Source organism: Rhinichthys klamathensis, unplaced genomic scaffold (assembly GCF_029890125.1).
Source record: "Rhinichthys klamathensis goyatoka isolate OS25496 unplaced genomic scaffold, OSU_Roscu_1.1 h1tg000153l_1, whole genome shotgun sequence".
Taxonomy (NCBI): domain Eukaryota; kingdom Metazoa; phylum Chordata; class Actinopteri; order Cypriniformes; family Leuciscidae; genus Rhinichthys; species Rhinichthys klamathensis.
In genome coordinates, this window is record NW_026606688.1 from 158,785 (window position 1) to 176,379 (window position 17,595).

General features: G+C 37.3%; 1 protein-coding gene across 1 annotated transcript in view; it reads right to left on the reverse strand.

The window, feature by feature from the left end:
* The window catches only part of LOC130090900 (uncharacterized), a 30,746-nt gene that overhangs the window by 4,635 nt on the left and 8,516 nt on the right, over window positions 1-17,595 (reverse strand). The window contains exons 3-5 of the mRNA XM_056258533.1: window positions 9,888-9,923; window positions 9,513-9,720; window positions 3,686-3,856 (exon numbers count right to left, since the gene is read on the reverse strand). Of these exons, the coding sequence (XP_056114508.1) occupies window positions 3,686-3,856; window positions 9,513-9,720; window positions 9,888-9,923 (415 nt within the window). The remainder of the gene's footprint in view (window positions 1-3,685; window positions 3,857-9,512; window positions 9,721-9,887; window positions 9,924-17,595) is intronic.

The following is a 17,595-nucleotide window of genomic DNA, read 5'->3' on the forward strand; positions in this document are numbered from 1 at the left end:
CTCATCTGCGCTGACACATATGGTCAGTAATATCCCCCCTCTGATTATAATCCTTGAAGTCAACCTCATTAACCAGACATCCGCATTGAACCCTGACTGGAAAGGGGCAGAAAGTTTGCCTGTCAATCAACACCAACTTGCTTAAAAAACTTGAGACCAGCTGCACTTTCTCACCTAAAAAGTCTGGCCCTAGGTCAGACTGAGACAGACATTTGCAAAAAGTTGCATGTATATTAATCATTTCCAAAAGTAAGGCTGTCAATTTAACATGTTAAACATTAATAAATACTCACTTATTCATAAATAATAAATTTATATTTTAATATTTACAAAATGTAACACAAGTAAAAATAAATAAAACACTAATTAAACTTATTAAACTTATACTCAATTATCTCCTTTAGAAAATAACAAAAAATTATCAATTATAATTTCTAAAATTTACATTTAGCAATTTATTGATTATAAATCAATCATGCTTCCTTTAATAAATCTTAACAAAAAATGTATTATGATGTATAATATAAAAAGTATTTATCGATGTATTTTTTAATTTATAGTGCTTTTTAAAAAGGTATTTTCAATGATTTTTAAAAACACACAAAATAATTATTATACTGTGATTATCATTTTTTCATAATCAATTAATTATGCCCCCTCAACATACATTTTGAGAAATTTCTACCATTGGAGCAGGGCCAATGGCCAAATATTTTATACTTTAACAATGTTTTAAATAAAGTGCTTATGGCAAAAAACACTGAAAAACAAAAAGACATAAATCATTTAAATGAATAGGCATTTTAAGTAATTAATTAAATTACCGGTAAACTTTTTAATCAATTTATAGCCCTATTCAAAAGATATTGCAATGCAGCTCTGTCCAACAGAGTCAGAGAGATGCTGACTTAAGAGTAATCGCAAATATGCATGCTCATACTTATTGTGTGTGGCTGCTATTGTTTAGACTATAAAGCGATGTCAACTAAACCGCAGCTTGATATAAACGTCACTTCTGAAATGTGTTTTTTCCCAGAAAAAATATTCTATAATAACATTAAAAAGTGTACATACAGCATCTAAACCCGTTAGGCAGGTCTAATACGCTAACACATGCTCAGTCATGAAGACATAGCCACCCAGTTCATGGAGGGTTTTTGACAGTCAGCTTCCCACGCAAGATCATCTGGAACATGCAATGCTTTCAGGAACACACTAGCAGCCTCCTGGAGGAAAACAGCAACATACAAAGTGATGGTGCATGGCTGAGGGGAGACCTCAGGCTAAAGACCCTGTGCCTGACAAAGTGATTTATGACGCCTCCCCCCCTCCTCATCTCAGATCCAAGAGAAACTTTGGTGAGCTTGTATTGAGGCTGCGTTAAGGGACCCCATTGACTCTCATAATATTCTTCTGATGTTTGCAAGTTATGTGCCAATATTATATACACTGCTGAGGAACTGACAGTGGCAGAGTTCTACATAGCCAATCAATCCCGTGTCCAATCATCAGAGAGAAAGGCAGGGTGCTGACAGGAAATTAAGAGCAGATCTAGGAAATTCAACTAGATAGCAAATAACTTTGCCCATCACACATCTTCACTACATTTCCAAAATTGTATTCTGTAACATAAGAGATCCAAACTGCTAAATTTTCATGCTATGGTTTTAACATTTTTAAAGAAGTTTCTGAAGAAACCAGAATAGTCCAACCAGTAACCAGAATAAACCAGAATAATAACCAGAAGGAATATTTCACCCCAAAATGGAAAATCTGTTATAATTTACTCACCCTCATGTTGGTCCAAACCTGACTTTTTTTCTTCTGTGGAACATTAAAGATAATATTTTGGGTCCCACTTTATATTAGGTGCCTTTAACTACTATGTACTAACATTTAAATGAATAATTTGATACAATGCAATTATTGTGTACATACATGTTTTTACAATGTACTTATAACTTTTAAAAATACCTACAGCTGTAATTAATCCTTAGCCCTCATTCCACCACCAAAACGTGTCTTACCGTACCCATATCCCATCTCATTAGCAGCGTTTTGTGTTTTCCAATACAACATTAACACAATAACTACATTGTATTTATTGTTTTATGTAAGTACATAGTAGTTAAGGACACCTAATATAAAAATGTTGAGAAATGTGTCAATGCTTCTGTCCATATAATGAAAGTCAATGGTCACCAAAACTGTCTGGTTCCCAACATTTATCAAAATATCTTCTTTTGTGTTTCGCAGAAGAAAGTCATACAGGTTTGGAATGATATGATGAGTAATCGTGATTAAAAGTGATTACAGAACATACATTTTTGCATGGCAGGCTACGTCCTGGCGATATTTTTCAATAAAGTTTTTATGTCAAAACCACAGAAGTATATTAAGGACAGTTCCTTTTTTTCTGATGTCAAACACAACAAAACCAAAGATTTGTACCAACCACAACAAAACAAACCAGCGTTCCACCACTGCTTTGAAATTCCCGCGTATGCCGAACATTGTATCCCTATTCCAAAATCTCAAGGCAGTTCTGAACCAACTTGAGCTAAATAATGACACGATTGCCTTCTGTAGAGCTCCTTTACAGCTAAACTTTAATTTAGCAACATTACCACTGTTATTTTCTTGTTTATTATGGTGAAGCTGTATATAGAATCTGTAATATATAAAGTGCTACAGTATATAAACAAATGTGACTTGACTTTGTCAAGGCATCAAATATTTGCACATCCCTGCTCCAAATTCAAGATCTAACTAGGGGGCAGTGGTGAGAATCTACAGACATATAGAGAATGATGGTGCATGCAACTACATTCCCAGGTGGACGCCCTGTCGTACTGCTGGACTTCTGCCTGAGCGGCAGATGGCAGGCAAATGCGGAGGAACCCGCCCCGAGCATTAACTTCGCTGGCTAGCGTTATCCTGCGACAGTGCCTGCTATCTGTCTGTCTGTATCTCCAGCGAAATACCCCCATTATCCTCAGAGCCATCATGAGATTAAGAAGGGTATGTCAGAGAAACCGACGGGACAGCTGAGTCTCATTATCCAACATATGCTGTGATGTTTCAACAAGGCTTTGGTTTGTATCTGGATAGCTACACAAAACGTGTTAAGTGAATGAAGGTTGAACCGGGCCTCACCTTTTAGGCCAGGACGAGGCCGTTTCAGATGAATGGCACGCAGCATGTTCACACCAATCAGATTTAGGCAATTAGCCATCTAAGTGGGACCAATGGTCAGGACTCATTTGCTCTTCTCAGCTAGATTAAACGGGGCACATACTCAAACATATTTAAGCAGTAATCCTCTCTCGAACTAATACAGTACAACATCTGAGAAGATCTATTCTTCACCGCATCAAGTTCAGTACTAGAAGTGGCCTAAAATAGCATACAAACAAATTTTTTCCTAAAAGGAAGAAAATCCTCCAGCAAATTCTTTATTAGTTCTTCTGAGATATTTTGCCACTGGTTAATATTTTAAGAGTCAGTGTTCTTCCATTCATAGAGGCTTGTCTGAGAGGATGAAGGCATTTTAATATAAGCTTGTGAGCATGTTTCATACCCCCTGCTGACATGTCTAATCTGGTCGGGAGAAAATGATTTGATCTTTTGCAGGCATGGGGCATCTCAGAATCTAACAGACTGAATCACAAAGACCAACGCTCACCAGCCAGTTTGGTTTTTCATGTAGACATATGAGGAGATCCCCGTTGAGCTTTGGAGCTTGTGGAGCAGCGTTTTGGGCTTCTCACTCTCTGATCTTCTGAAACAGCCATCACATCTGTCTCCTCTGTGATGTCTGCCAGGGTAAAAGGACAAAATATCACATATCTTCAGGCTGTTTTGGAGGAAGGAGGAGAAAAGAGAAGGTCAGCGAAAGAATTACATGAATCAAAGTGTAGAAGGAAACATTTATTTTAGCTTGTATATTTATTTATTTTAATTTTTTTGAGTAAAAAAAAAAAAAATATCTTCAAAACTTGTTTTAACCAATTGAAAAAAATAAATAATTAAGTAGTATAATTGTATGTATTAATTCTAGATTTAAATTTTTTTTTATAATAATATATAGTTTTATTTTTTGTTGTTTTAAATATAGAGTTTGATAAATATGTAAAATGTAGAGTTTGATTTGGATATGTATGTATATGTGTGTGTGTGTGTGTGTAAAAGCCATAACGACAGTAAATAACAGTGACACATTTTTACATTACATGAAATATTTAATTATATTCCCCCGGTTTCACAGACAAGGCTTAAGCTAGTCCCAGACTAAAATGCATTTTTGAGCGGTTATAACTTATCTTATCTTAAATAACATAAGTTATAAAATAATCTTAAAATATGTCAGTGCCATTGTTTTGTCTCAATATGCACAGTAATGTTTTTTTTCTAAGGCACGTTTATAAAAACTACTTAAATGTCCTAATTAAACTAAGGCCTAATCCTGGCTTAATCTAAGACCTGTTTGTGAAACTAGGCCTATATATTGCATTACTCTACACCTGAGTGACGTTAAAGAAATACCTCACTGCACTGCAATGCAACTCAGTGAGGAAAAACATTTCAAAGGTGACATGAGCTTGACCTCAGTTGACTTTGATTTGCAAATCTGTCTTATGCATTATGCTTATGATCTTTGACATGTTCCAAAGGTTTAATCAGCGTTTTGGCATTGGGCTGTAATATTGCACACCTCTCTGCACCTGGTCACAAACGCCTGTGATTGAATGCCATGTGTTTTAAACATTCTTTATATTCTGTTTGAAGTGATCACCCACATCACTGAGGCCTGGCCTCTTGCAGTTGGGGTGCTGATGGCTTTTGGCTCAAGTTCTAGTACCTGTGTGTGTTTACTCTCTCTACTGGCCACAGACACCAGGAAGCACATTCACTGCTTGGCAGACATCCAGCTCCCCTGATCCAGTGAGAGAGAGACTGCTACATCTGCACCAGATGTGCGGCTGCACCGGGCTGATCGTGAGGGTCAGACTGACGAGTGTTTCGAAGGGGGTGGAAGTCCTGATTACCTTGTGCTGTAAGAATCTCGCATTCTTCTAGTGCAGGTAAGTAACTGCTGGCCATCAATGGGCTAACATGCCACTGCTAGTCACTACAGCATTTTACCCCAAATCCTCCCATCCAGACGGAGGAGTGCTGTGGGTTCACAGAGGCAGCCATGTGTAGCCGCCGCCTTCAAGTTTCCACAACCGACAGTGAAAGAGGCACTAAAAACCAATCTGCTAGGATTAAGTCAGCTAGGATTCTTGTGTTCTGTAAGAGGACATTGAAAAAGAAACACCACATATTCCGGCCTATACAGTCATCTAAAGGTAAATAGTGCTCTCATGTCTCAGCATGGGCACTGGGGAAAATTAAAATCTGTGGAGGTGTTAAAAGATGTTAAAAATAGAAAAACTGTATCCTGAATAGCACAAACTATGACACGTTGACTATAAATAGCTAGATGTGCTGTTTTAGTTGAGACTGCATTAAAATAAGTGGTATTCTCAAACTAGTCAGCCATAAATGCCTATATGAAAAGCGGATGAGTCCAAATATAAATCACAAAAGGATAAAACATGGAATTTTAAACAAATTTGAAAGAGATAAACCAGATTATGGAAAATGATTTGATTTGGAATACAGGCTTTAGGCTTTATTTAAAACTAATAAAAGCTGAAACTCTTGCAAATCATCTTCATAAGCAGTGATGACTCCAACAACTGACCCACACATCTTTAAAGGAACCGTTCACCTAAAAATTAAACATTCTGTCACCATACACTCACCATTATGTCGTTCCAAACCTGAGTGACTTTCTTTCTTCTGTGGAAGACATAAATACATATAATGTTAGGAAACATGTAATATATACCCTATACCATTCAAACATTTGGGGTCAGAATTTTTTTTATGCTCACCAAGATATTTATAGATCAAAACTACATACATTAAAAACAGATATTGTGAAATATTGTAATTATTAAAAATAACTGGTTTCTATGTGAATATATTTTAAAATGTAATCTATTCCTGTGATTACTCCAGTCTTCAGTGTCACATGATCCTTCAGAAATCATTCTAATATGCTGATTTGCTACACAAGGAACATTTCTTATTATTATTACTGTTGAAATCAGTTGTGTTACTTAATATACATATATCAAAAGAACTTTAAAAAAAAATGTTTTAATGACATCACACTTTTGAACAGTAGTGAACTTTACTTGTAAATTCTCATTTCTTCTTTACAGTTAGAATTGAACACATGAGCTTCTACATGTCTACATATCTGTGAACAAGCCCATTCTGGCCACACTGCTGCACGTACTGTGAAGATCTAATAACCTACTGCCACAATGAACCCTCCCTAATCATCTTTAAAAACCACACAATTACACCGATAATGAAGTGTCCTGCCCTAAATTAGAAAATATGTAGGACATTATTGTCTGCATTTTCACAGACCTGTCTCGAAAAAGACTCAGATGGGGACTTTAGTCAACAGTTGATAATGTGAGCCATAAATCAGTCATACGCAGGATTATGAACTGAATCCTATGGTGCAGACGTCTGGCCTATAACCAACATGTGAACAAAAGGTTACCTCTCCACTTCTAACCAGAAACGTTTCACTTGGTGAAACTCTTGTGACTGGTCCCCTTTAGTATCCTGTCGTTCCTCTGTATCCAAATTTTAAACCATCCTTCTCCAAATGATTTTTAAGTTTTTCTTACTCTCTCTCTGCCTCCCTCCACCTTTTTCTAATTTGCTGGCCACAGTTAGGAATCAGCCGACTGGGACACGCCAGTAATTGAAGTCTCCACAGTGACTGCCTTCAGCACAGCTTTTAGTGATTCACGGGGGAGGTTTCCTGGGGGAAACTCAATAAGCTGCTCAGCATTAACTATAGTCATCATCAGACTTTTTCCACCACAGGATGTAGAACAACACTTGTTGACAGCATCTCAAAATAGCATCAGGAAGCGTGACCTATGACAAACTGATAATACCAATACAGGATTCAAGGAGCATGTGGGTAATTCATTCAGGGGCAGAGATGCTCACAGAACATCACTCAGATTAATAAAAGTCAGTGTTTGAATTGAGAGAAGGTGGATGAGTTGTATTATGCTGGTGATATGATCTTAATATGCATGAGGCGACTTGACTGGAGTATTCATCACATGAAAATAAAGATGAATTTAAACATTTTTTAAAAGTACTATTCATTTCTTTATGTGAAAAAATGTTTATTGCGAGAAAAAAAATGTATTTTACCTTTCTTAATCAGAACCGGTTCCTAAATGGATGACTATGCAGGTCAAACGTCCAGCATAACTAGTGTTTCCCAATTCCTGATTGAATCCCTGTATCTGAATATGCCTGCTTCCACACTATATACTAGGCAAAAACAGTATGTGAGATGAGTAGTATGTCAGAAATCATAGTATTCACAAAACAGTAGATGGAAAGTCTACTATCTACTGATCTACTACTACCATCAAGATTCTGAAGTGTGCATCCACTGGAGACTTTACTCTCCCAGGAGGCCACAGGAGAGGATTTGTGAATGACAGCGAAGCAACACGACTGACACCATAGGTCACATGACAGTGACAACATAGCGGATGTAGTATGTCCGATAAATTTACCACATACTATATAGTATGTGATTTTGGACACAGAAAATGACTCGTATAGGCCTTAAATAAACTAAATTAATAAAATGTTTACATCAAAAATAAACCATCACTGAACTTACTTAAGCTGGACTGTGACGCTATTTTCTTCTAGAAACAAACTTTGTTGCACTATTTTCCTGTAATCTCTGTAAAGCTGCTTTGAAACATTGTAAAAACATTTCTGTATTGTAAAAAGCGCTATATAAATAAAGGTGACTTGACCTTATTCACAGCAGCGCCATCTTTGATTTTTAACGGGAATGAAAGCGCGGCTGTGAGGGATAGACATCTCTTCAGTGGGTTTTACTGTTATTTAATGTGTTTTTGGATTGTTCTGCTGACAAAACACTTGCAAGAAATTTCAGTAGACATAAAAACTCAAGACAACATGAGCTGTGGAAAATTATAAGTGATCTAAGAGCTTCATATAGCTTACTGCAGATGCCATTGAAAACACGGCAAGTCTGTCCCTGGCGGCCTTGCTTTCATACATGTCATGAGACTTAAATCAGCGCTGGCTGTTTATATGACAATGTGTAGTAGTAGAAGTAATGTGTAAAGATAGACATAGACATAAGAAAATATGTTTTCTTCAGTTGTATTTAAAAAAATAAATTAATTTGGAATTTGTTTATTATTTTTATATAGCATATTTATTTTTAATTTCCTTTTTCCTCCTTTTCCTTATACAAGCTTTAAAAGAATCATTATTGCAACTGTTAAAGGGCTAGTTCACACAAAAAATATCCCATAATTTACTCACCCGCAGGTCATTCAAGGTGTATATGACTTTTTTCTTTCAGCCAAACACAATTAACCCCCTGGAGCTGATTGGATTACTTTTATGATGGAAGGATGTGCTTTTTGGACTTCAAAATCTCAGTTACTGTTCACTCCCATTTTAAAGCTTGGAAGAGCCAGGATATTTTTAAATATAACTCCAATTGTGTTTGGCTGAAAGTAAGTCAGTCATATACACCTAAGAAGGCTTGAGGGTGAGTAATTGAGACTGGAACAGTTCAATTCTTTACAAATCGGTATGCGATACGCTACACTAAAGAAATTGATTTGCACAAGACCTCTTACACAATTTGTACACTACATGCACTCACATTTGAGACTGAACCTGAACATAGACAGATCTCTTCAGCTTTGTCTTGAGTTCTATTTAAAACCTGTCAAGAAGTCTTCTGAAGTTTTAAATTACTAAAAAAAAGGAAAATTCACAGTTCAAAAGGTCTTCTCCCTATATTGGTCATACTCTTGACGGTTTTCAGATCCTGGGTGAGGTTAATGCACACAACTACAGTGGAGCAGAAGGCAAAACAGATCTTTTCAGACCTTGCATATATTTGACCTTAAAACGGGGGTATGATGCATATTCTTTATGACATCCAGACTGCTCTGAATCGCATGTAGTTGTGACCATTCCCTGATTTGTGTGCAGTACCAGTGCACCTGGAACTGTGTTCTGGGACTGTGAGCGGTGCACAGTGAGCGTGTGATAAATGACTCCATGATCGTGCACATTTAACAACCTCCTGAATCAGGTAAAAATCAAAACCCCATGAGTGGAAGCAGGTTTATAATTCAGCAAGCTTCTAGAAACATCAACATGTTGAGCCTAGGTTAGCGAGCAAGGGCTTGATTATGTCTCAATTGGGCCCCGTGTGAAAATTGTATTCCATTATTGCAGCTGTCAGAATATTGCACTTCTGAATTTATCATATTCTGGGTTCTGTGAAATATCTTTCACTTGGAGCAAAAAAAACCTGTATTTCGCCTTAAAAACACAGCATATCTTACCAGTGTGGTCTGTGTGACGCAGTCCTCAGTTTATAATCAACGCCTGGAAGGAAGCAGATGACATGATTGCCAGTTGAGAAGCTGATGTGACTAATTAAAACAGGAAAAGTGATGACTCCTCTCATCCTCACTGAGTTATCATGCTCGCTGTTGGCTTTGGCCTTGACGTAGCAACTGCTCCTTCCTTCTGATAACTGCAAGAAAGAGGCTTTAGGAGAAAAAAGGAAGGAAGGAAGGAAGGCCAAAGACACTATCACCTAGGCTGTTGCGGTTTTAACTCATGATGCAATTTTGAATGAGAAAACAACAAAGAAAAAAAAAGCAGGATGTTTTGGATTTTTTTTAAAGAGATAGTTCACCCAAACATTTACTTACCCCATGTCGTCCCAAACATGTATGACTTTCTTTCATCTGTGGAAGACAAAAGAAGATATTTTGAAGAACATTGTGGTTCACACAACGTTGGACTTTTTAAAAAATAAATAAATAAAACTTAGGCTTCAGGAACCAATTTTATTTTCCCAGAGTAGCAAGGATAACTTTACAGGCCAAAATGTGTATAACTCCTCAACTGTTTAAGAGTTTTCCCGTGGTCTACATAATCTTTAATGAATCACAGTGTATTTACGCAAAAAGGTCAGGGATGTTCCTCTAAGCACTCCACAGCTCCAGAGCTGTATCGGGAGGCTTGACATTAATCCTGAGGGTAATGTGGGCCTTCCTGTGGCTAATGAAATCTGAAGCCTGAAAATGGCCACACCTAATGACACTCCCTGACAGTTTTTGAATTAAACAGCCATGGCTGCTGGGATCAATCTAAATAGCACACAGATGGCCAACACTATTTTTCTCTCCTTTTCTACCCCTAAGCACTTGCATATGGGATCTAATTTACTATCTCAGGAACATTGCTCTCAAAACAGCTATTCTGGATATAGTGCTTTTTTGCCTGTTTGTTTCGCTTGGCCGCCAAAGGTTCACAAATGATTGCTGATCAAAATTAAAGGGATAGCTCAACCAATTATGAAACTGCTGTCATCATTTACTCACCCACCATGTTATTCCAAACCTCTATGACTTTCATCTGTGGAACATAAAAGAAGATATTTTGAGAAATATTTTATTTAATGGACGCCAATGGGTTCCAATGTTGTTTGCTTCCCGACATTCTTAAAAATATATATTTTGGGTTCCGCAGAAGAAATTAAGTCATATTTAGAACAACGTGAGGGTGAGTAAATGATTAGAGAATATTTGTTGGGTGGACTCTCCCTTTAAGTTGCCATTTATATATTATGTCACATCATTATAAATAGGAATTTCCTAATATCTTTTTTATATAATTATGTGCAAAAAATGAAGAGGACAGACTCTGCGTACGCACATATACACACATAAGAAGTATTACAACACACAACAGATTTAAACCAGCCTGTTTCTCATGAGTGATGGTGGTGATGATCCTCAGCTATATCTCTTGCAATATCTGCACAATGTCACTCTGCTCATCTGCACAATGGAGAAAAACATAATTAATCTTTTTCTAAATGAAGCAAGTAAAAAGAACCTGTCTGAAATTAGACTTTTTCTTCAAAGTGTTCATGGAAAGGAAAAAAAAACTGCATAAGAAGTTCAGGTGAAGAGGGAAAACCCTTGAGAGTACTCAGACGCAAGCAAGGTACACATTAAAATACATATTCATAAACCTTATAATTTACTGTTTGAAATTATGTGTAGGTTTATTTATCCTGTTATGTGAGGGTAGTATATGAGGTGCAAAAGATGTGCTGATACATGGAAATAAATTATCATCATATATAAATGGATTCTCTCTCAAATAATTCAATTTACCAACTGTTAGCAATACTGGGAGAAGTCTCTTGTCAAGATATTTCATATATTTGTGCCATCTCTAATCAACGTCAGCTGAAAGTTTCCTAGTCCATTCTTGACATCTAAACAAACAAGAAATTCTCATGTACGACAAAATAAAAATCCCTTTGTGACCGTCCACTGAAGGGTACCTGAAGCACTCATCAAGGATCCCTTTGCTCATATAATAGCTCACTCTCTTGGGAATGTTTTTCACTAGAGTTGACAATGGCTTGAGGGATTTACTCACATTCAGACCCATGACCATCAGTGAGGTCAACCAGTGATATTGGGTGATGAGGCCTGGCTCAGAGTCAGTGGTCCAATTCATCCCAGAGGTGTTCACTGTAGTTCAGGGATGGTTTTTGTGAAAGCCAGCCAAATTCTTCCTTACCAGACCCAGAAAACATTGTGATGTCAAGTCAAGTTACCTTTATTTATAGAGCACTTTTCAAACAGCTTTACAGTAATAAACAGGAAAATAACAGAATCAATGACACAAACTTGAACAAATATGAGACAAATTCAAATTCTGTAAATTGGCTGTAAAGCCAAATCTCAAATTGGCTGTAAAGCCAATACTGTAATTAATTATTCAGCTCAAGTCAGCTCAGTGTTGATTCAGTTTAATTCAATAACTGCGTAAAGTTTATCAATTACGAAACAAGTTCAATTTAGCTATAAGCAGTTCTACATAAAACAATAGTGTCAGTCCAATGTTAATTCAATTTAGTTTAATAACAGTGTTGGCTGAAAAAAATAATTGGCTTCAGCAATAATGCAGCCCAATAGAAGACAATAGTGTCGTCATCCAGCACAATTCAGGAACCCAAACTCCATTAGGTGAGAAAAAAAACCCTTGTCTAATCGTTGAGAAGCTTTATATGACATATTTGGCACTCATAGCCAGGCTAAGATGATGATACTCTGATAGTACCTCCCGTTGGCTCAGACTGTTTTGGCAGCTCTTAATGTGATGATCCGAGTTGGGAATGTGCTTCTATTTTTGAGCCACTCAGCACTCACTACTGTCCTGTACTGGATAGTGTAGTGTGCTATGTAACCCTTCCCTCAGTCAGATGCTTCTGGGTCAGGTCTGGTTGTCAGTAGGGTCAGTGTCCAGGTCCACAATGCTTTAGAAAAGCTTAAGGACATAATCAATCAGCTCATGGCTGACTGGCGTAATGATTCATCCAGTGCACATCCCTTACTTAAACTTGCCTGCTTTTCTGTCCCTGAGCTCAAATCTTCAACTGCATTTGAGCTGGAATGGGACAGTTAGGAACAGCTCATTGATCCAAACTAAACCGAACACTGAAGTTCATTTGCAGGCTACGAGTGGACAAACTGTGTGTTATGATCCGCTGATCCGATGGCGGAGTGCCACTTCTGCAATGTGCTGAATCAGAGGAGAACGGGTCATCTTGGCCTGAGGCGAAATGAGACATGACCTTTATGTCTGAAATTCAATGCAGGGAGATTATCAGACAGCATGAACACCAACAGAAAATAATCACACACACATTGCGTAAGAAATATTAACATATTCAGTTGGGTCACACCCTTGCATGAGTGTCCATGTGTCTGTCATTAATCTGAAGGATCTTAGGCGTTCCCTTACATCAGTACTAAAAATCACAGTACAAAGGGCTCAGTGGGTGTGGGGGCCTGAATTCATAGTTTTGGTCCGAGATGCATAATCATGTTTAATGTGACCACATTAAAATGGTGTCCCAAACTATACTAAAACAATACTGCTCTCAACCTCTTACAAATGCAGACTCAAATGTGAAGGTCAAAATTAAATATTTAATGTCTTAATAAATGTCTTATTTCATTAGTGCAAGTTATTGTAAAGGAAATGTAAATTTAATTTCCAAAATCTTTTATAAAAATGTAGTAACATTCTTCACATCTGAATCTGAAATCACTTCTTGGTTGGGGAAATACAATACATTAACCATTTCTTGATTCCAGAGTTTATACAGTTGGGTCAGTTAATTGTTTTAAAAAAGAATTTAAAACTTTTACTTAGCAAGGATGCATTAAATTGATCAAAATCGATTCCTTTCAGAATCATCATCGGTATCCAATTCATTTTTAATATTAAAATGTACAGTGACATTATTAAGCCATTCCCTTCTAAACTGCCTCTTCGTCCTCATTAGTTACCTTTAACTTATAGCATTACATAATTTATCACGAAGTACAGAAAGCTAAATTGTAATGGTTTACATAATCAAAATTGTGTAATTATTGTCTATTTAACATATAACTCATAAAGAGAGTTTTTTATGCCAATGAGTGTTGGCTACAATATCTATAAATAATGGGGTCTGCTTTTATGTACCCACCAATGTAAAAATCAAACCTACACCCCTGATTGCTGATAATAAAAAAATGTTTCTTGAGCATCAAATCAGCATATTAGGATATTGTGACACTGAAGACTTGAGTAATGGCAGCTGAAAATTCATCTTTGCCATCAAATAAATAAATTACATTTTAACATATATAAGGTTAAATGGATGTGAAAAGCAATTTCATGCAGTTTTTTTATGAGTGCACATCATAAAATTTTTTCATATTCGATCCTTTAGCTGACAGCTGTGAAAAGTACTCAAGATAGAAAATCACAGATAACAAAAAGTGTCTTAGCACACGACAGATGAAAGATTTCTCTGTACTATTTTGAAATGCTGGTCAGTAGTCTTGAGTTGTGTGCTGACTTGTGTGAAATTGAAAAATGTGCACAATGTGAAGCAAACAATTTAAGTCTCCCCCTTCGAATCACAGGTATCACTCAAAAACAAAACAAAAAACAATTCTTCAGACTATTGCATGAATTCAACCTGAACATGAGAAAAAAAGAATAAATTAAAAGTTTGGTGGATATAGCAAACAGCCAGACAAATGCTATCCTGCAAACTATATTTATATATACACACAAATGCATGTCAAAAGACATAAGAGATTTAAACATATTCCTCTAGGTTTGAGCTATGCGGACTATACTGATTCCTCCACTGAAGGTCTAGTTGCTACGTAACAGAGAAGGGTCAGTGGCACTGTGAAGGGTGAATGGATTCCTCCAGAACAGTCCATTTATCAAGTGCTGCCAACATGCCAAACACACAAAGGACAACACATCCACCGCTAGATCCTGTTCCTTTTCACGGTTTCTTTCGAAACCCCTTTGCTCCTTTTATTTTAACCTTTATCTTTGTCCCTTATATCTGACAAAAAGTTCCCAAATACAACTCAAACTATTTCGAAATTCCACATGAGTTGTTATGTTAGCTAAACATGGGAACGGGACACCGGGGATACATTAAAATGAAGATTATTTAAAATTTCCATGTTTCGTTATACAAAATCCACCACTTAAGGTTCCCGAATGACCTAGCTAATTAGAGCCCTGTACAATAGGAAAACGATTTAATATCATACCATTCTCCATCGCTATGAGAGCAGAACAAAACCGCTGCTAATGAGTCCCTGATCACATGTTGAAAAATGACCTGAACTTGCACTCCCCCTTACAGGTGGAAACCAAGGCACGACCCACAGGAACGATTTATGATATGGATTCGGCGGCCTCTGAGCTGGTCATTAAGTAGTACGGGTCATTAGCCTTTTTTTGCCCATTCCAGCTGATAACAATACACAGCTGGGGTAAAAGCACCTCAAGAACTAGGCTATTGCTTTTGACTTTATGCGTGACACAAAATAAATGATATTTATGGCTCTGTGCACTAAGGCAACTTTACACGGTGAAGTGTGAATTGTTATGCTATTCTTCACAGACAGAGCAAAGAGAATTCATAACAGGGAAGGTGTCAGCGCATCAAAGGCGAATTTCACAGATATCAGAAACAAAGACGGGGTTCAAAACACTGCCACTCCACCATAGCTTTAATGGAGGCTTTTTAGTTCCTATTCACTCAAAGCCAAAAGGCGGCATCCACCACATTTCCACACCTCACATTCTTCCCTTCTTTTCTAAATAAGTGTGTAACCTCCAGAAAAAAAACAGACTGAGCTTCTGAAAATGACTTTGAGGGCAGTGAGTGAAAGAGTAATCCATCAGCTTGGCCATGGCGAATGTAGGGTAAAAACATGCTACTGATGTAACTGCACTTGATACATCCATTTCTTTATTGACTCCTCTCCTTGTCTTTTGTTCACCTTGGCCTGATTGCATCAGAGCAAATAATGACCTCTTCATGAAAATGACTGTAATTTTCCTGCAAAAGTCCCCTGTGCTGGCAGACCGCCGCTGCAATACACAGAGGAGAGAACGGCAGACGTTTAACTGATGTTAATGATGCAGACCACTAATGAGGACAGGAAAATTATCAGAAGATGAAAATCTTCAACATGCTGTAACACTCTTTTTAGCATAATTAGCACTTTCCTTTGTCGTTTAACAACTGTGCAACAGTTGCAATTTTTTGTGCCCCCTGACTGTAACCTCACATTTTAAGACACATTCCAGACTAAACACGAGGCACATAACACCTGGAATATCGGTTATTTAACATTAACGGGATTTAAGATTAGCCTGGCAGTAGAAACTGTAAACAGGAGAAATTTTCAAGGAAGGATTGCTTGGTCATTTGCAGATCATTCATAAAGATGAAGATCATTAGAGATTGTGGAGGAGTGGGCATTGTCCGACTTCAAAGTCCCGTTCAGGAACACCAAATGCCCGCGTGCCGCTCTTCCTGAAAACAGTCTCTTATCTCTAGGCTTGCATCAGTTCCACAGACTCTGATCCCCAGCCAGGCTGACACTCTACTTTCCAACTTCGAGAACTTACAACCACCATCCATTCAAACCAAGCCGGCCGTTTCTAAACTGCGTGCGATGGTGTGAACTGATCGAAATTCCGATAAGCAGAATATCATCAGGGAGGAAAAGGGAACGCACTCTGCTATGGCTTTCTCTGCGACCTCTCAATTTGTTTTGACTTCTTTTCATCTTACTGCTACAATAAATGAACTCCGGATCTGGATGAACAGCATATCTCTTCTTTTAAATCCGTTTCTTTTTTACATGATAGAGACAGGAGAGAAAGCAGAGATGAAAAAACACTGCTAAAGGAAGGAAGGCTCTGGAAGGAGTGCATATAGAAGAACAACAGCACCATTAGAAGTCCAAAGGACCATGAGAAAAGTTGGCATGTATCTCCAGAGAACACAAAAGTCCACTAAGCACACGGCTATAAAGGATCCCCGAGATGTATTCATCAGAGCCTTTGAGACAGAGACAGCCGGGTGACTTCAAAATCAGCGCTTGCATTATCTGGCACCTGTGAAACTATCCCAGAGATGCACATCTCTGATTAGATACTGGCTGCACTGTCAAAGCTGTTGTGAGTTTGTTTTTTTAAGGTTTCTGGAGTAAATCTATGACAAGGAGTATGTGGGCTTAAGACTGTATAAAGACATCTCTTTGTTTAAACGCAAGACAGCTCATTGATTATGCAAAAAGACTATAGTTTTTTTCCTGTAACATGTCTCTAACTGCATTACGTACTGTCTGTACAAGAGCAATAAAATAAAATAAATGTAGATCTGAGTTATTAAAAGAAAATGGTACAGATCAACACTGCAACTCAATATGCACGCAAAGATGAAAATAAAATAAAGCAAAATAAAATATTGATCAAATGTTGATCTGTACTATTACAAATCAACACAATGTAACTCAGTAACCATGCAAAGGTAAACAAAATAAGGTTACACTTTATTTTAAGGCCCTTGTTACAGTGTAATTATACATTTAAGTACCGAGTAATATTAATTGTGTACTTACTATAGGGTTTTGGAAGGATTAGGATTAGGTTTGTTGTAGGGTTAGTTGCATGTAATTATGCATAATCTATAGTTATTTCTATAGTAACGTGTTACAAGGACACTGTAAAATAAAGTGTTACCTAAAATAAAATAAAAAGTCAATCTGTACTATTAAGTCTATGCAAAGGTAAAAATACCTGAGATTTTTGAATTCCTTATATTGTCTATAAAGTGAAAAGCATTTGAAATCTGCTCTATTGAATTGACAGTGACCCTAAACTGTCATCCCATGTTAGCCAAGTTAGCGCTCTCTCGCTGATGGGCCGGATAACCTGGATTACGGAGACAGCAGCTGCTGAGTCACGCAACACTAGAGCCAGTGTTCACTGGAGATAATTGGCTGGTCCAGG